General features: G+C 43.2%; 1 protein-coding gene across 1 annotated transcript in view; it reads left to right on the forward strand.

The window, feature by feature from the left end:
• Positions 1-18,213: 18,213 nt before the first annotated feature.
• SP3 (Sp3 transcription factor) overlaps positions 18,214-20,314 on the forward strand; it is a 57,467-nt gene continuing 55,366 nt past the window's right edge. Inside the window, exons 1-3 of the mRNA XM_032407888.1 lie at positions 18,214-18,906; positions 19,525-19,673; positions 20,169-20,294. Coding sequence (XP_032263779.1) covers positions 18,900-18,906; positions 19,525-19,673; positions 20,169-20,294 — 282 coding nt within the window. The 5' untranslated portion in view covers positions 18,214-18,899. The remainder of the gene's footprint in view (positions 18,907-19,524; positions 19,674-20,168; positions 20,295-20,314) is intronic.

The raw sequence follows: 20,314 nt of genomic DNA on the forward strand, positions 1-20,314 counted from the left end.
TCGGGCTCCATGCTCAGCGGCGAGTGTGCTTGTGACTCTCTCCCCCTCCCTCTCCCTCCCCTCCCCACTCGTGTGCGTTCTATCTCTCAAATCAATAAATGAATCTTAAAAAACAAAACTGGTACGTGAAGAATGTAAGTCTTCTGAGTCCAAATCCATGCTTTCCGGAACTGCTAATTAATTAGTTGGTAAGGACTTAGAAGCTAAATAATCATGTACATATGTCTTGAATCATATAGTTTCTTTCTAAGTTTTACATTTCATTAGGGTTCTTTAAGAGAAAATCTCAAATGGTAAGCAAACTCACGCTCCCCAGGGTTTGAGCTCTTCCTGTCCCATATTCCTCAGCCTTGTTGGCTCAGGCAGCTGTTGTTCCTAATTCTGATACTGAATGAGATCTAGAAAAGTTCTCTTTCCTGGTAGTGTAGTCTAGCCCAACTGTGACAACGCTGGACCCTCTCAAAATTGGCTCATCCTAGTAAACTGAGAAAACAATTATAAAAATATACATGGATTAGTTTATGGAACACGGATTTTTAAAATTCTAATTTAACGGCATGCAAAGACCCTTCTCCTCCAAAGACTTAGCTGAAAACAAACTCATTTGGGGCTCAGAGATGCAAATAGCAGAGACAAGCAAGATAATGACTTCCAAGAGTTAAGATCTAGAGAAGATGCAAAATTACCACAAGGACTGACAGATGATTCAAGGATTTTTGTTCTGGTTAATGATGGATCCCACACATAGGCACGCAACACACGCTGTTGAATGATGAATACTTTAAACTTGCGATAAACTAAATAAGCAATGGGAAATTATCTAATTTATCTAACTGTGTTCACCCTAAAATTACCCCTGTGTCCTAGGGCTGGTATCTGAGCAGTAGTGGTTAATTCAGAATCACTAGCTGAGCTGCTCTCCATGGAGCCACTAATTGGCCTGGCCTTTCCTACTACTACTTGCACGTTTTTGACTCTTGCCCGTGGAATGGTTGGTCTGACATTTATGACTCCGTCCACCATCAGTTCGTAAACATACCCAGAATAACCTTACTGTAACAGTTCAGTCATTAAGCTAAAATGGTCAGCAAGAATCATGCAGTCTTCTAGAGACGTTGATTGTAGAGAACTAAGGGTGTGTTGATGTGTGGGAGGATATGTAAGTAAGTAAATATTCAACTGAGAAGAAAAGGAGAAAAAGAGAATGCTGCCATGTTTCTGCGTGTCCCTCTCCCTGCTAATCAGGCTCAGATCCCTTTGAAAATACTCTGCTGGTGTTCTACTCTGAAAACAGACTTACCACATAAAATGATTCATTGACATCATTTTACATGTCGCGATGGCAGCCAGGGTTCTTGGAACACAGGAAAAGCCTGACACAAATAGGAAATAAACCAAATAGGGTCATAGGGCTAGAAAAATATCTGGCAGCCCTGTAGAAGGTGGAGGAGCCAACGGGAGCTCTGAACTGTGGTCCAGCCACACCCCCTCTGAGGCTGAGGCAGGGCGGCATCTTGTCTTGTCAGGGCTCTCCTTCACACAGGTTCAGGCTGCTCTCTCTCTGGTTTCTCTCCTCTTTAGAATGCAGTCCCATAGCCTGATGATTTTGCTCTTCTGCTTTGTTCCTACTAGCAGTTGTTTTTTTGCTTTTCTACCAAACCCTGTTCTACCCAGGCCTGTGTCTTCTCAAGAAAGATGTCCTGGTGAGTGAGCTGTTCGGGGCACTGAACACATGGGTTAGCCCCGGGGGTTCCTCCCCAGAGGCCCATGGGGTTCCGTAGTTTGGGTTATAGGTGACCCTTGCCCTCCAAGCAGTTTACAACTGACCAAACAGATAAGGCAGGTAATTTATGCATGATGCATAAAGAAGTACATCAATTGGCTGGCAATATAAAGTATAAGGAATACATTTTAAATGCATAATTTACAAGGATATAGGGCCAGTTGCTTTTAGTAAAGAGGATAAAAAGTTCTGGCAGATAGGATGGATTTGCAAATTTGTTCATTCCCTCATCCAGTGGAACTAAGTCAATATGCTATGTTGGACACCGTAAGAGATAGAGAATGGGTAAGACGTGATTCTTACTCTCAAAGGTTATGGTTTGTAGAAGAGACATGATACATGCACACAGATCTAAAACACAAGGTAAAAAGTGTTGTCACAAGAGGTACACAAACAAGGTGGAGGCAAGGGAGCAGTGACTTCTGGGGGGTGGTGGAGGTGGAGGCCTTTGAGGTGGGCTTGAAGCATAGGTGGGATTTCATGTTTCTATGTAACCAGAGCTTTGCCAGGTCACAGATGCCTCAAGGTAAAAATAAGTCATATTCACTGAAAAAACAGTGTTTTTCTGGTTTTGCCCATGTCTGTCATTATGGCATTCTCAAAATCTTATAAAATCTGCTTGCTCAATGTTTTCTTGGCAGTTGCCAGTTCTTAGCCTTTTGAGGATCCTATCCTCTTTTCAAAATCTGAGAAACTGATAGAACCTTTACCAGAAAAACATGTATGCCCAGGAAGTCGCACGCAATTTTCAGAAGTTTGTGGGACCCCTGTAGCCTATTCTTGGATTCCTAGGAAGCATGGTCTCCAGTTTAAGAATGCCAGATGCAGGCGGGCCCTGAAGTGTTGGAAGCCATGGGTGTTCAGAGCTCTGGGAACTCCCAGGTACAGAAGCCACCCTGTGTTCTCTGGAGTTCTCAGTGCCCCTGGTGCAGGCTGATCTATATAAATCTCAAGGCCAATTTTGGAGCCAAAGCAGTGCTCCTTGCTAGTGTGCATCCATTTGTGTACATGGCTAGAGAAACACCCCCCCCCCACCAGAATTTGTGGAGGGTATACCTATTTTTTACTGTTTCCCTGGTGATTCTGATACCTGTGAGGTATCCCCCATACCCACTGCCTTAGGATGTTGTTTTCTATGAGCTTCCTCCAACCCTCATGCTGAGAGACTGCTGGCAAGCCCATCAGACATGCCCAGACGAATCTGAATCCTGGCTCGGAGCCCAGCTTGGGCTCAAGCTGGGACATCCCTCCACTCCCCTTCCATGCTGAATTAATATTGAAACTGGATGGCAAAATAAGGTCACCAACAAGGAAACTCTAGAAAGCAGGCAGTTTACAAGTCTTAAAGAAAATATTTTTTTATTTTTTTTAAGATTTTATTTATTTGAGAGAGAGAGAGAGAGCACGAGCGGGGGGTGGGGGTGGGGGAGTTGGGGGAGGGGCAGAGGGAGAGGGAGAGGTAGACTCCCCGCTGAGCAGGGAGCCTGACTCAGGGCTCCATCCCAGGACCCTGAGATCATGACCTGAGTCGAAGGCAGATGCTTAACTAACTGAGCCACCCAGGCGCCCCAAGAAAATATTTCTATAACACAGCCTCATTGAGCAGGAGCTGGGCTGGGGCCTTTTAGAATCAGGGGTGTGACCTGGGGTTGCTGGCTGAATGTTGAGTTGTTCTGATGTACGGCTTCAGACTTAGACCAGCTTCTGGGAGTAGTGAGTATGTTGGGGTGAAAACCATATCCCATTTTCGGATTTTTATACCCTTTAACATCAGTGTGGTATCTCCCTCAGGACAGATGACCTGGTGGGCAGAGTAAGCATGTGCTTACAACACTCTCCTCCCAGTTCCTGCTCCCACCCTGATCAAGGCCAGAGGGCTCTTGTCTCTATCAAGGGCCCCTTCTCAACTGGAAAGGGCGAGTCAGGCAGAACCATAAGCACCCCTTTATTTCTGGAGGGCAGTCTGCATCTCTGAAGACTTGGGACAAATACCTTGTTCATAGACCCCAGCACTTCCCGAGAAGGATCACATTTCTCACGGTTACTGACAAATACCCACTCTATCTGGTTATTGGATCAGGCACTTCAGAGAGGTACCATTTATGGTGAATTCGTGGCAGGGAGGCATACTGGGGAATGTGTGAGGAGGAGGCCTTCCCCAGGCCCTTGGATTCGCGACACAAAAGTGAGAATGTTTACTGTCTGTGAACCAGGCCTTCTTCTTGCCTTAAGTTTTTCTTTTTTATTTGTTTCTTTTTTCTTGGCTTAAGTTTAATGTAAAACTTGAGCCATCTTACATGTTTTCATAAAAAAAAAAAAAAAGAGGAGGAAGGCTTTTAAATCTTTCTGGTTCTTACTTTCAGTCCTGGCATTTGCCCTAAAATTGTTGTGACTTTAGACGTCCTAAAATGGAGGCAAGGAGAAGGGGAAATAGGAAGAGAACTCCTGGCCCCCCTGAGCCAGGCTCTCCTCCCTGTTCAGAGGGAGCTGGGAGACCAGGGAAGGCTTGGAGGCAGGGGTACTCATACGAGGTGGGCTGGGGATCCCCACTGGGTAAAGCCCTAAAGCTATTAAAACAGACGATTTTTGAGGTTTGGGAGCTGAATTGTCTTAAAAGACTTTTTTTTTTTTTTTTAAACTGAGTTTTTACTATCTTTGGAATTTATTTCCTTGGAAGCCAGTGGCAGCCCAAATTTGGCAGCATTCAGGGCAGTGGGCTTTTGAATTTGTTTTATTTCTTTTTTCTCTCCTAAAGCTTGGTCCTGTGAGGACTCAGGTTATTGCCTCATTAGGAAAAGGAGCATATCAACCTTTGCTGGAATTACTGTGCTGCAGGATTCCTAGACTCACTGAGCTGCCCCAAACAGGAACAACCAGGATGCAGGACTGAACTCATAAAAACATAAAACATAAAAACAAACCCAAACAAACAAAAAACCAAAAACACCTACCAAAAGCAGAAAACAAATGAGAACACTTCATACCTCTGAAACTCTAAACATCATTAAAAAGCAAATGAAAAATAAATATTTGAAACTCATACAAGAGAAGTTTAATGTCCTTAATGCACATTTTTATTTTTATTAAAGAGATTTTATTTATTTATTTGACAGAGAGACAGCGAGAGAGGAAACACAAGGAGGGGGAGGGGAGAGGGAGAAGCAGACTCCCCGCTGAGCAGGAAGCCCAATGCGGGGCTCCATCCCAGGACCCTGGGACCATGACCTGAGCTGAAGGCAGACGCTTAACGACTAAGCCACCCAGGCGCCCTAATGCGCACTTTTAAATCAATAAGAAAATGATGAATGCCTTGAAAGGAAGTTGGATTTTAAAGGATACAAGCAAGCAGTGCACAGTATAAGAAATATACAAATGGCACTAACCATATAAAAATGCTCACCCTAGCAGAAACAGACCTAGAAACACAGAGAACAGACTGGTGGTTGCCAGAGGGAAGGGGGCAGTTGGACAAAGTGGGCAAAGGGGAGTGGGAGGTCCAGGCTTCCAGTTATGGGATGAGAAGCACAGCATAAGGAATAAGTCAACGGTATTGTAATGGCATTGTATGTTGACGGATGGTGGCTACTCTAGTGATGAGCATAGCATAACTTCTAATAGAGATGTTGAATCACTATGGTGTATAACTGAAACTAATGTAAAATTGCGTGTCAACTACACTTCAGTAATAATATAAAAAAATGGTCACCCTCACTAGTAATCAAGGAAATGTAACTTTAAAAAATGCCATATTTTTTATTATCAAATTGGCAAAGATGAAAAATAAAAATAAAATCTGAGTTGTGAGGGGCACCTGGGTGGCTCAGTCGGTTAAGCATCTGCCTTCAGCTCAGGTCATGATCTCGGGGTCCTGGGATCAAGCCCCTTGTTGGGCTCCCTGCTCAGAGGGGGTCTGCTTCTCCCTCTCCCTCCCTCCCTCCCTCTTTCTCAAATAAATAAATAAAATCTTAAAAAAAATGAGTTGGCGAGGGGCACCTGACTGGCTCAGTCAGTAGAGTATGCAACTCTTTATCTTGGGGTCCTGAGTTCGAGCCCCAAGTTGGGGGTAGAGTTTACTTAAAAAAAAACTGAGTTGGTGAGTATGTGGAGAAATGCGTACTTAATTTGATAAGTTGCTAGTGTGTGCATAAATTGGTAAAATCATTCTGGAGGGCAGTTTGGTGGTGCATATCAGAGGCCTTCAAATTGTGTATACCCTTTGGTACAGTGAGTCTACTTTAATGAATTTGATCTTAGGAAATGATTATGGCTCTGTATAAATATTTAGCCACAAGGATGTTAAGTAATACACCTATACTATATTTTGCAGGTATTAAAAATGATGTCATAGATGTTTAATTATATAAAAGGGTATTCATGATATATCAAATTTTAAGTTAATTAAAATGAGCATATAACGGTATAATCCAATTTTTGTAAAAGATGATGCAATGGATAGAAAAAACACTAACAGCATATACAAAAAAGCTGTAAAAGACTAACAGCATATACAAAAAAGCTAATAGTTGTAACTAGTGGTTTTCCTAGGGTGGTGGGATTATGGGTGATTTGATTTTCTTCCTTTTCATTTTTTCTCTTTTCTAAATTTTCTACAAAGATATATTTTCTTTTCATAACTAGAAAAAATAAACCTTCCTAGCTTTGTTTAGCCAAATGGTGGTATAGCTTTTACCCTCCGAGGACAGTACCAATGGAAAAGCCTCATGACTTCAAAGGTAACTTGGGTAATGAGCCCCGACTTCTCTGTCATTTTCAAAGTTTAAATAAGAATTTTTTGAATTTGAAGCAATTTGACTTTGCCCCTTGTAGAATAGTAATGTGAGAACTGTATCTAGAATAAAAAATCCACTCTAACTCTTGGACAAGTGATTTTATCTTCTTTTAAAAATTAAAGTGATGTTCTGAGAAATTTAAAGTCCACCATGGCTAATGTAACCAAGAAAATAAGCACTGACATTTGTAGAATTTAAAAATTAATTAGGGCCCCAAAGCTCCTGACACCAGTCTAAACATGAGAAAAACATCGGACAAATCCAAATTGACATTCTACAAAATACTTTATAATTACTCGTCAAAAGAGTCAAGGTCATGAGAAATGAGGAAAGAAAGAGAAACTTTCACAGGCCAGAAAACACCAAGACACGACAACTAAACACGGTGTGGTATCCTGAATCAGATCCTGGAACAGGAAAGAAGGACATTAGTGGAAAAACTGGTGAAATCTAAATAAAGTCTGGAGTTCGGTTGGTGGTAACTCCCCAGTGTTGGTTTCTTACTGTTGATGGATATACCATGGTAAAATAAGATGTTGACTTAGTAGGGTGCCGAACAATCCTGATTTGCCTGGGAGAGTGATTTCTTGGGATATCGGTCTTTTGGTGCTGACACCAGGGCAGTCCCAAGAAAACTAGAATGATTGCTCAATTCCAGTCCCCATTAGGGGCAACTGGGTTAGAGGTAGATGGGAACTCTCTATTATCTTTGTAACTTTTTTTGAAAGTCAAAGTATTCAAAAATAAAAAGTTTGCTAAAAAAGAACAAAATAAATTAAAAACAAAATATAAACAAACTAGGGTTGACTGACTGATAATGGGATAATAGGCTAAAGAAGTTAAATATCCATCTATTCAATAAATGTATTGAAGTCCTACTCTGTGTTAAGTTTTCTGCTGGTCCCTGCTTTCAAGCGGACAAAGCATATATATCCAAATATATACTGCTCTCCTTTTACTATCTTGCTGTGTTCAGAGACATGTGTTTGTGGGGAACTCTGTGAGTTTATTCATTTGCCTTTTTATGCATTTACTTTTAGTATACATTAAATAAGCTTTAAATAGTTTGTACTTCTTTCCATTCCATTGCTTCATCCATGGACTTTATCCACGTTCAAAATATTAGTTGCTTGGCCTTTATTCATATGTTCTCATCTCCTCCTCAAAAAAGTTTCCATGATGGGGGTGCCTGGGTGGCTCCATCGGTTAAGTGTCTGCCTTCAGCTCAGGTTATGATTCCAGAATCCTGGGATTCCAAAATCCAAAATCCACTTCTCCCTCTGCCCCTCCCCTCTCCCACCTCATGCTTTCGCGCACACTCTCAAATAAATAAAGTTTCTGTGATGAGTTAAACCCCCCTATGTACAGGAATAGGTCCCTATGCTCTTCTTATAGGCTTTTACTTTCAGTATTCTCAGATTTTTTTAAGTGAAGGTTTTCTCTATTTCCTTTTTTCCCGTTAAAAAAGTTAATATATAATTTATATTCACTGAAACTCACCCATTTTGGGCATAATTCTATGAATTTTTGACTACTAGATTTTTTTTTAAAAGATTTTATTTGTTTATTTGAGAGAGAGACAGATAGTGACAGAGATACCGAGAGAGAGCACAAGCAGGGAGGAGAGGGAGAAGCAGGCTTCCCACCGAGCAGGGAGCCCAACACAGGGTTCGATCCCAGGACCCTGGGATCCTGACCTGAGCCGAAGGCAGATGCTTAACCGACTGAGCCACCCAGGCGCCCCTGACTACTAGATTTTGACTATTGTAACTCAAGTATTTTCTTCTTGATTCTTAATAGTTTCTTGAATTTATCAATAAAGGTGACTTGAAATACTTATAGACTATGTCTATATCAGTTAAAATAAGTAAAACCCTCATCAAATTATTGATCATTTCCTAAATATCCCTTTTCTCCTGAATATAAAATTCAGAATTTAAAAAAAAGTTTAATACATGTTTTATTTATTTATTTATTTATTTATTTATTTATTATTTATTTATTTATTATTTATTTATTTTTAAAGATTTTATTTATTTATTTGACAGAGAGAGACACAGCGAGAGAGGGAACACAAGCAGGGGGAGCAGGAGAGGGAGAAGCAGGCTTCCTGCCGAGCAGGGAGCCCAATGTGGGGCTCGATCCCAGGACCCTGGGATCACGACCTGAGCTGAAGGCAGACGCTTAACGACTGAGCCACCCAGGCGCCCCTGTTTTATTTATATTTTAAGTAATCTCTACATCCAGTGTGGGGCTTAAACTCACAATCCCGAAATCAAGAGTCGCATGCTCTACTGACTGAGCCAGCCAGGCACCCCTAAAATTCAGAATTATTAAGTATAATTTACATGGAAGATAAGACTTTGGTAAACTTTGTAGAAAATCAATGGCTGGAAGTATCAGAAAGTTATGACTTAATTTAAAGAGTCAGGATGGATTCGCATCTCATCTGCCTCAGTGATGTGAAATAACCTCTGGGTCTAATGACAAATATCAGCTGAGGGAAGCCATGAACCAATTACTTGGGATAAAGCACCATGAAAAGAATACTATACAAACAACTAATCTAGAAGTTAGAGAAGTATGGTATAGGGATGAACTACTTAAGTAGATTAAACATTGACTTTGATATCAACGTGTGGAAGAGTGTGGAACAGATGGATTACAAAGCTCCGGGGATCAATATTAGGACCAATTTTATTCATTTTATATGTCAGTGACTTAGAAGAGGGAACATGCAGTAAGCTTGTTGTACAAAACCAGAGGGAGGGACAGTCAGTACAAAAAGGAATGAAATAAGTTGACTAGACTAGGAACATAAGCAGATAAGTGGCTTACTCAATTCAGTGTGGAGGAAATATGAAGTAGAAAGATTATCTCGCAGTAATGTGAAATCAGAATGTTCAAAATAGAGTAAAAAAAGTAAAAACTCTTGAGATGTGTAAATAAGCATGCTAGAACTAAATGAAAATCATTCAAATGCTGTGAGACAGGGGTATTGACTACAGAATTTCAATATTCATGTAAATGTTAATATTTTAAATAAAAATATTAAGTATATTTTAAATATACTAGACTAAGAAGATAACTCACTGGAATATATGTAATTAGAGCAAAAATAATAACACTTGCTGTTAAGTATGACAGAAACCTTAAATTATGGGTGGTCTATCAATACCAGAAACAAATTAGTCACCTAATTTGTGTCACCTAATTTATTATTTATTATGATTTATAACTTACATATACGTTGCACAGACTTTATATATATACGCATATATATATATCAAATGGTAGATAACAAAAATATTTGAAGATTTCCGTATAAGTTTTTGATGATTTGTTCAACTGGCGAATATTAGTTTTGTGGCCCCTTTACAATCAGCAGGTTATTAGCAGTTTCTTCGTTAAAATAAGAAGTCTGAAACTTTAACCCTAACAGATTCCAAATTTGTGGTTTATTGAAATTAATGAATTCAACAGATTTTGTTGGTTATCTTCTATTTGCTCACCACTGTAGATGTGTTTCTTGATCTCTTTTATTAACAAGATACCTCTTTTGACAGAGCATACAAATCGAACGTTTTTCTTTAATATTTGAAATTCAAATAAATTAATGTCATAGCTTTAAAAAAAAACTCCCAGTGGGACAAACGAAGAGCTGTTTAGACCTCTCCCCTTCCTTAAATAATCATTGCATAGGAGCTGGGGAAGGTGAGACCTCCTGCTTGTACACAGAATGCATAGGATTTAAACAGTGGTGGCAACACAGTCCTAAGTGAAGGGTACATCCTCTAAGGGTAATGGAAAGTTGAAAGGGAGGGAATTACTAATTGCTGGAAGCAATGGCTTTTGGGAAGTGGTTAAGACTTGAATGGAAGCTTAAAGGCACGTTAGAATTTGCATGAGAACGGGGAGAGGGAAAGACAGTTCTGGTACTAAGGGTGATTAAATATAGGGCAGTGAGGGGTTTTTGAGAGAGACCCCGTGTGCATTACATCTTGGGAATCACTCACGTGGTAAAGCAAGGTAGAGGCAGATGAATTTGGTGGAACAGAAAGGAGCAGGAAAGTCTGGAGTACCGTCTAGAGCTGCAGAAGTCCAGCCAGGGCCAAGCATGCTTGCGTCTCTTTCAGAAGGAGCTGACCACCCCTCAGTGATTTCTGAATTCAAGGGGAACTCCTTTGGCAATGCATCTTTGTTATTTCTGTTCTATATTATCTGAATTTGTGTGTGTTTATATCTTGTCTCTTAACTGGATTATCTTGAGGGTAGGGGCCATGCAGTATCTGGAAGGGTAGCGTTCAATTAATTTTGTGGGTTCAATGAATAGATAGCTGAGAGAGATTCTGCAGGAAAGCTTGTTAACGCCTGGTAGCCGGCTGCCAGTGGGAGAAGAAAGAGATGTGTCAAAGGTAATTTCATGTCTGGGTGTCTGAGAGAATGTTGAGGACATTGCTGTCAGAGATAGGAATGTCATAAGGGATGGGGGGCTGGTTCTGTAGAGAGAGTTATGGGTTCAGCTTTGACCATTCTGAGTTGGAGGTAAATTTTGAGACATTAAGAGCATTTTCAGTGCTTGAGGAACTCAGGTGACAGAAGACAAAGGTAAGATTTGGGATTGAATTTAGAGACATGGCTGAAGTTCCAGGAATGGTGCCCCTTCCAGGGGATGAAAGATAAGTTCAGGGAATCAAAAACTGAGTCTGAAGTAATGTTTGTATTTAGGAACTGGAAGGAGGAAAAGAAACCCTACAACTACACTGTCGAATATGGTAGTCACTAGCCACACACGGCCATTTAAATTTAAATTAATGAATATGAAATACAATGAAAAATTCTGTCCTTTGGTCACACTAGCCACATTTCAAGTGCTCAATAGCCACATGTGGTTAGTGGCTACCGTAATGGACAGTACAAACAGAATGCTTCCATCATCACAGATACCATTATTGGACAGCATTGAAAGATATAGAGAAATACTCATTTGAGAGAAAACCAGAGAGCAAATGACCTTTCAAGGGAAGAGAGAGTTTTACAGTGTCAAATGCTGAAAAACAATGAAAACTGGTAGTGGTGGGGGTGGGGAGGGCGGGTCCATGATTTTGTAATAAGGAAGTCATTGCCACCTTTCAGACAGCAATTTTAAGTAGCATGGTAGGCACAGAAATTGAGTATAGCCTTAAATTAGGAAGACAGTAGGTAAAGAGCAAGTTATTGAGACCTTAGACAAGGAAAGGAAAGAAAGAAAGAAGACGATACTTAGAACTTCAGCGTCACAAGGAGGCTTTTTAAGGATGGGGAGACTGTTGATGTTTGAAGTTATGAAGGCCTGTGAAGATGGTAAGGGCTCTATCTAGGAAAAATGCTCTGTTTCTCTCTTTAGTCTCACATTCACAATACTCAGAACACTCCCCTCCCCTTCCGGTCACCAAATATGCGTGTTTATTCCCACAACAACCAGCACCAGCTGAGTGTCCTACAGGTTCAATTCAGTTCTGGCACCATCTGCCTGGAGCTAGCATCAGATCTCGTAGGTTAAGGGCTCAAGCCCACAAGACTGTTCCCACTTTAGACACCAATTGCAAGTATTTCTGACTAACAGACTATAAATCGGGGTTCTCACAACTCCCTCCTAGGGTTAGTGAATTTGTTGGAAAGTCTCACAGAACGCAGGGAAAAACTTACTTACCTTTACCAGTTTACCACAAAGAATATAGCTAAACAGCTGGATGAAGAAACACATAGGGCAAGGTAGGGGGAACGGGGTGTGTGTCTTCTGTACCCACTCTGGGCATGCCACCTTTGTAGCACCTTCATGAGTTCTGCAGCCTGGAAGCTTCCAAACTCTCTACTTAAAGGATTTTTATGGAGCCTTCATCACATAGGCATGTCTAATTGCTAACTCATTTTCTAGTGCCTTTCTGGAGGATGGGGGTGGAGCTGACAGCTCCAAGCCACTAATCATGGCTTGGTCTTTCTACTGACCAGCCCCCATCCAGGAGCCCTCCACAAGTCACTTCATTAGAACAAAAGATGCTCCTATCATTTATGACATTCCAAGGGATGTAGGAGCGCTTGTGTTAAGATCCAGGGTCAAAGACCAAATATTTGAACACAAGATGCACCTAGTGCTCTTACCACTTGGGAAACCACAAGAGTTTTAGGAGCTCTGTGCCAGGAGCTTGGGGCAGAGATCAATGTATATATTTTCTATTATTTCATAGGCTTCCAAATCCATGGTTTGCATTTGCTTCTCTTTTTAGCTCTGGGTTCAAATTTACAGGAGTCTCTTGGATATCTCATGGATATCCTCCTAGCGCCTCCCCCAACTCAACACATCTAAAACTAAACTCATGATTGTCCATCCCATACCCATTCCCATTTTTTATATTCCTTATTCTGGCTCATCTTTCCAGTTACTAAAGCAGGAAAACTTAGTCATATGTGAATCATTCTCTCCTTCCTCTCTACTCCTTCAGTCAATCAGTTGCCTGGGCATGCTTATTTTACTACCTCTGCCGTAGACTGATTTATTAATTTATTCTCCTTGTTAAAATAATGATTATGAAGTATTTCAGGCAAACAGTAGTAATAGAGGACAGCATCACAATAACAACATACTCAGCATAACTTAAGTAAAACTTGCAAATGCAAACAAAGCCCCTTGAGAAACCCATTCAAATCTCATTCTCCTCTCCACGCCAAGGCTTATCACCATTTAAAATTTAGCATTTATCATTGCCATGCAAGATGTTATAGTTGTACTCCCCATCTAGGATATAAGTTGGTATGTTTTTAAACTTTATGTAAGTGGTATTATACTGTTTATCCTGCTGTAACTAGCTTTTTTTCACTCAATATTATTGAGATTTATCCATGATGAATCATCTTTTTTCATTTATTTTAAATGTTGCTTAATGAATACACTGTAATTTATTAATCATTGCGGGTTATACTATATATATTACATATATAATACATATATATGTAGGTATAGGTAAAATTGCATTTATTTTTTACTCCACTTCTTGGGTTGAAATGGAATGATGACATACATGGTGCAGCATTTCAACTCTTTTAGTGGTAACTGGAAAAACTCTATTCCTTCAAGGCAGGTAAAAACTATTTTCAATATTTTATACAGTTCTATCCAACTTTTTCCCTGCTACCTGGTTCTTTATTTTTTCCCCTTTCTCTTACTTTCTATAACTAGGCCTTGGGTATAGTTGGCTCTTTGGGGCATACAGTTCACCCTTGAACAACATGGGGGTTAGGGGCGCTGACCCCTTGCACAGTTGAAAATCTGCATATAATGTTGAATCCCCCACAACCTAACTACTAATAGCCTGCTGTTGACTGGGAGCCTTGCCAATAACATAAACAGTCAATTAATTCATGTTTTGTATAGGTATTATATACAGTATCCTTACAATAAAGTAAGCCAGAGAAAATAAATGATATTGAGAAAATCATAAGAGAAAAAACATTTACAGTACTGTACTGTATTTACTGAAAAAAAAATCTGCGTAAAGTGGACCCACTTTACGTTTAGTTTAGTTCAAACCTGTATTATTCAAGGGTCAACTGTAGCTGATGGATATGTCTGCATTACAGGATTAAAGGATAGAAAAAAATTCCATTATAAGATAGTGAATCATGAAGTAATGTATGAATATAGTTCATGCTGAAGGTTGTTGCTCATCATTTAATGACACCACACCTTAATGGAATCAGGTGATTATTAGTATCATTTGTTAAGTAAAGCTACCTCATAAGTTTGCTAATTTACAACCAAGAGAATTTCTAGCATTCTTCATTATTCTAAGAAAAGTAGTTAAGAAGACACTTTCTAGCATTCAGTATTCTTCGAAGATAGATTAACAAGGTAGAAATACATAAACCATCTTTTTTCAGAAAATTGCAGTGACTCAGAAATCTGTCAGTGCACTAAGCTTCCTGGACTGACATGAAGATGGTTTCGTAAGTGTCTAGGGATGTCAATAACCTAGATCAAAAGAATGGAATTCCTTGAATTATGAAAAGATGAGTCCTTTTGTACCATGATGATATCATTGGTGTGGAGCTTGAATGAAAATGAGGGTCTAACTCATTTGGGAAAAGTGATCTTGAAAGAGGTGAACTATTATAAAGTTGAAGAAATTTTATCATAATTTATTGGTTAATTGTAGTTTTTTATTCATCATTCATTTTCCCACAAGATAATAGTCTTGACAACCTTTCTGCTTAATATTAACCACCCACAATGTGTTAGGTCTTGGTGAGAGCATTCAAAATACGATCCATAACATAAGGAGCTCACATCCCAAGACTCACTTTAAAAATGATCTTCCTTATACATATGGACCTATTTTATCTACTTTATTGTGTGTGTGTGTAAGTAATCACTACACCCAGCCTGGGGCTCAAACTCACCACTCTGAAGTCAAGAGTCAGCATGCTCTACCCACTGAACCAGCCAGGCTCCCCTATTGTTTTTTGTTGTTTTTTTTTTTAAAGATTTTATTTACTTATTTGACAGAGAGAGAGAGAGAGCGAGAGCAGGAACGCAAGCAGGGGGAGTGGGAGAGGGAGAAGCCCGCTTCCCGCTGAGCAGGGAGCCCAATGCGGGGCTCGATCCCAGGACCCTGGGATCATGACCTGAGCCGAAGGCAGATGCTTAACGACTGAGCCACCCAGGTGCCCCGCCTCTACTGTTTTTCATCTTCTTTCTTCTTTTTTCCATAATAGGTATGTGAATCTCTTAAACTGGTCATTTAAGAAAACTTGATATGTTGATTGGTGAAAACTGCCAACATGTGAGTTTGAATCCTTACTCTGCCACTTATTTGAAAAATGACCCTGAGCAAGTCCCATAATCTTGCTTAACTCAGTTTCCTCATCTATAAAGTGATAAACCTAGGATATTTATCTCCTAAGGCTGTGAGGATTAAAAATGTGAAGTAGGTGGTACACAGTAAAAGCCCCAAAATGTTCTCTTTCTCTTTTGGTAGATTAAGAAAAAATAAGAAATATGGTTATCGAGGTGTATTTTTAAAAAAGTAGGGAAGATGAAGTATGAAGGGGGTTAAGTATACCTAGTCAATGTCAACCAGAATGTTTCTGAAATATGATAGTGATTATGTAAGTAGAACAGACTTGAAGATTTTTGAAATCCAGTGTGAACAGGTTAAAGAGATCCAGGGGGGTACGGAAGAGGAAGGTCACAATCATAGCAACAAAGGTTATGTCAAAGAGACGTGGATTTAGGTGTAACTATAAAAAATCGCCACCTTTTTAGATGAAAATGGTTGAGTATTGGCAGTTTCATATGGTCCACTTAACAGATACTCAGGAGGGAAGAAAAGCAGAAAGGGCAGTCCTTCAGGTGTGGTGCAGTTAACCAGGGTTGTCGCTATTTTTAATACAGAATGGCTAGGCTCTTGCGGATGTGAATCAAGCATTATTTAGTAGCCTTTTCTCTTTGTAGAGAAAAAAGGGGTTGAAGAAGGGTGAAAATTCATGCCATTGGGTGTAGAAGTCTTTTAGGCCCTTTGACATTTATGTTTCCAAAGGATTTAAGAAAACTTTACAAAAACACATCGGAGATAAAAAAAATGTGAGGAAACTGAGGAGAAGGGAAAATACAGTTAACACCCAGATCTCCTACTGTGATGTCAACAGTGGCTAGCACAGAGCTTCCTTCATGAAATCATCTTTGGAAAGGAGAAAGTATAAATGATATCCGGCATGGTGCTTCCCTTCCTGAGAGGCAACTGCAGTTCTGGATTCTTATGTAATGTGCCAGTAGTTGCCACTGAGTCTGCCTTCGACTGAGAAAACAGCTATCTTTTAATTAACACAAGCTGTACTTCAAGATTTAACTACAGTACTGGAAATAACTAAGAAAAGGTGTTCTGTCCAGAGACTATCTTCATCTTTAGCCTTAAGATCTTGCATGACAATCACTCTTTTAAGTGGGGTCTGAGAGGGTCCTCTGAATCTGATTCGTAGTAGTAATACTTTTGGTATACGTATCTCTTAAAAGCATTACATTAAAAGCAGAATAGTTAGCTCTGGTAGGTTATTTTCTTTTCAGAAAGATTAGATGAAGTGTTTTTGCATCTTGTCAGAATGGTCTATGGACCAAAGAAGTTTGAAAATGATTTCTTCATTCCAATTAAGTGGTATCAATGAGGAAATAAATTCCTGTGGCCAAATACTTTGCTTTCTATGGGTGGCTGGACGAAGACTTTATAAAAGGGGCATGGAGATAGTATTTTAAGACCCATAAAACACATCGCCACTCCTGGAAAAACAGCTGAAAATGCCCGAAATCTCTCTTCTAGGGACAGAGCGATCCTCTATCCAACATATCCATGCCAGAAAAATGGTAATACTGTGCCTTCCCTTTTTCTCCCACTCGTTTTTACTTCTGTCCTCTTCAAGCCTCCCATTCCTCACCTTATCAGCTTATTCTATGATGCTTTAATTTTCCTTTAAAATTTAAGTGTAAAATAGTACAGCATTTATTCTACTTACCTTTTAAGATTATTCTTCTATTTAAATATGAGACCGAAGTTCTTACTGTTAGGCAAGATCAACCCCATTCTTGGATCCAGAATTTCAAGCTTAGTTTTTTTGCATGTTTATGGATTTTAGGTCATTTCCCTGGGAAGTTCTGTCTTTTGTAAAATTAAATGCCAAGTAACCACGCGATGTTTTTGATCCTATGAGCATAGATCACAAGAATTGAGATGCAAATTTATTTAGTGTCTCACAAATGGGCTAAGAATTCTTTTTAGTTAGCACACACAAAATCTAGTTCAGTTGCTTGGACTTATCAACCCCATCCCCCAGCACAACTTTATCACACAAAAGACAATAATCACAATAACTGAAACGCGAATTCTTGAGTCAGCTAATAAACAGGGTTATTGTGGACAATGTTTTCGATTCTTAAATTTAAACTTTCTTGGCAATTAGCTCTAAAGGTAATCAGCAAAAATGTCTCTTAGTTGGCAAAACACACACACACACACACACACACAGCCTGAGCATTCCTCCCGGATGACAGCAAGATATCAAGGATGAAAAGGGCAAAGGAGTGTTAAATATGTGAAACGAGATTTTAAATTAAAGAATAAGTAAAACGTTACAAGAAAAAAAATAACTTAGCTGAGAATCACTATTTAAAAAATGTTGGCAATTGTTGATGGGCTTTTTCAGATGTTGACTTGTTACCAAGACGATCAAGAAGCCGGGAATAATATATGTTTGAGCAGCAAAATGATTGAGTGGATTAAAAAAAAAAATTCTGCCCTTTGAATATATATACTCGCCACGTATTAAATGAAATATAAGTGCCCGCTTTGGTGCCACTGGCCAGAATGAAAGCTCTCCTCCAGTAAGCGAGGTGAACTGAGATTTTTGTTTTAAATGCCTGCCTCTAGGGTACATACAAGTGGGAGACGGGTTGGAAACCTGGGGCTAAGGGGGATGGGAACGAGATGGCTCTGACTGTGAATCTAAGAGCTGAATGTGTGAGACAGAAAATCCTCCTCCAGCCTCGGAGGGGGTGTCTCCCCCAATACCAGCTCCCTCCCCCCCGGGCTCGTGGGGCGGGTCTGGTTTGCTTAGAAGCTGCAGCGGCCGTAGCAGCAGCCCCGGGGCTGAGCGGCGGCGGCCTCCTGGCAGCGCAGGGAAGCGGCGGCTCCGAGAGCGTGAGGCCCTGGGGAGATCCGGCGGAGGCTGCCGTCGGGATGGAGAAAGCGTCGAGTGGAACCGGAGCCGCTGGGGATGGATTTCCTCCCCAGCCCAGCTCCCTACAGCTTGGCTGGGCCTGCTCCAAGCACCTGCGAGGTGGAAGAGGCCTGCGTCTAGGGCCTGACAGCTGCAGCCGGCGAACGAGGCGGGCACAGCGGGGTAACAGTTGAGCCGTAGCCGCTCTCGGGAACCTACGCCGCCACGGCCGCTTATTGTCTCTCCCCTTCCACCCGGGGGCAAACAGGAAGCGCGCCGGCTGGCCGAGCGACGGACGGGTATTCGGGCCAATGAACATTGGCGACGGAGAGCGTGGTGGCGAATGAGCGCGGAGAAGAGAGGCGGGACTTCCGGGCGGGCTGTCACCCTCTTCCCCCCTTTTGGGCTGGAGGCTCCACCTTTTGTGTTTCCCGCACAGTCAATCAAAATAGGAAAAAAAAATCCCCGGACCGCTCCGGCCGTGTCCGCCGCCGCTTCCCGCATCCTCTCCCGCCGCCGCCGCCTTCGCTCCTCACCATGTGTAAGGCGGCGGGGAGCCCCGCCTGAGGTGCCCTAAACACACTATGACCGGTACGTAAAGCCGAGAGAGAGCAACCCTTGCTGCCGCCGCCGCTGCCGCCGCCGCCGACCACAGCCAGCCCGGGGCCGCCGCCGCCGGCTCCCGGCCCCCTGTGTGCGACCGAGTGTCTGTGAGAGGCAGAAAGCCGCACTCCCCTCCGCCTCCCTCCCCTCCCGGCCAGCCACCGTCCACCCCTTAAGCCCCAGCAACGCCGTGTCCCTGCCGGGCCCTGGGGCGGGCGGCCCGGTCCGCCGGGAGCGCATCCCCCCGTGTGCGGGCGCGGGCGGCGGGCGGGCGTGTGTGAGTGACTGACGGTGCGAGAGGAGCGAGCGCGAGTGAGAGCGAGCGGCGCGAAGGGAAAGGGGAGGAGAGGAGAGGGGGCAGGGGCAGCGCGGGGAGGAGGAGGAGGAGGGAAAGAGGAGGAGGAGGAGGGTTACAGGCAGCGGCGGGCGGGGGCAGCAGCAGGAGGGGAGGAGGGATCCGCCGCCGCCGCCGCCGGGGGGCGGGTGGGGGAGGGGAAGGGGACTCGGTCCGGGCTTTCGGAGTAATTTCGCCTCGGCCCGCGGGCCCCCTCCCTCTCCTCCACCCGCCTTCCTCCCCACCCCCACCCCCCCGCGCTGTGCCTGCAGCTCCCGAAAAGCCCGTGAAACAAGAGGAAATGGCTGCCTTGGACGTGGACAGTGGCGGCGGCGGCGGCGGCAGCGGCGGCGGCCACGGCGAGTATCTGCAGCAGCAGCAGCAGCACGGAAACGGCGCGGTGGCGGCGGCGGCGGCCCAGGTGAGGAGCGGCTGAGCCCCGGCCCGGCTCCCCCCTAGCGCCGCTTTCTCCTCCCCTCGCCTCTCCCCTCCCTCCGCGGCTCTCTCCTCCCCTCCCCCCGCCCCGGGAGCTGCCCGCCCGAGGCGCCAACGCTCCGACCCCGCCCGCGCTCCCCCTCCCGCCGCCTTTTTGTGAGTGTGTGTGTGAGTGTGTGTGTGTGAGAGTGTGAGCGTGCGAGCGTGTGCACCCTCCCGGGGGTGGGTTCCGGGCGGAAGGTGGAGGCCCGGCGCGCCGCCCGCCGCCCGCCTTCCCGCGGACGGTGGAGTCGGTGTGCGTGCGAGCGGGAGGACGCGAGCCGGAGTCGAGGAGGAGGAGGAGGAGGAGAGCGCGCGGGCTGGCGCTCGCCCGGGCTCAGCCTGCGAGGACCGAGGCGCACTTCCTGTGCGAGCGGCGGCCCGGCCCTAACCGCCACCCCCTCCCCCTGTCTCCCTCTCTGAACCCGCCCATCGGGGGTAGGACACTCAGCCGTCACCGCTCGCCCTGCTGGCCGCTACCTGCAGCAAGATAGGGCCGCCATCGCCGGGTGACGACGAGGAGGAGGCGGCTGCCGCAGCCGGGGCCCCCGCCGCCGCCGCCGGAGCGGTAAGTCTCGCGCGCGCGGC

The sequence above is a fragment of the Phoca vitulina genome, unplaced genomic scaffold (genome assembly GCF_004348235.1).
Source record: "Phoca vitulina isolate PV1807 unplaced genomic scaffold, GSC_HSeal_1.0 scaffold1, whole genome shotgun sequence".
Classification (NCBI taxonomy): domain Eukaryota; kingdom Metazoa; phylum Chordata; class Mammalia; order Carnivora; family Phocidae; genus Phoca; species Phoca vitulina.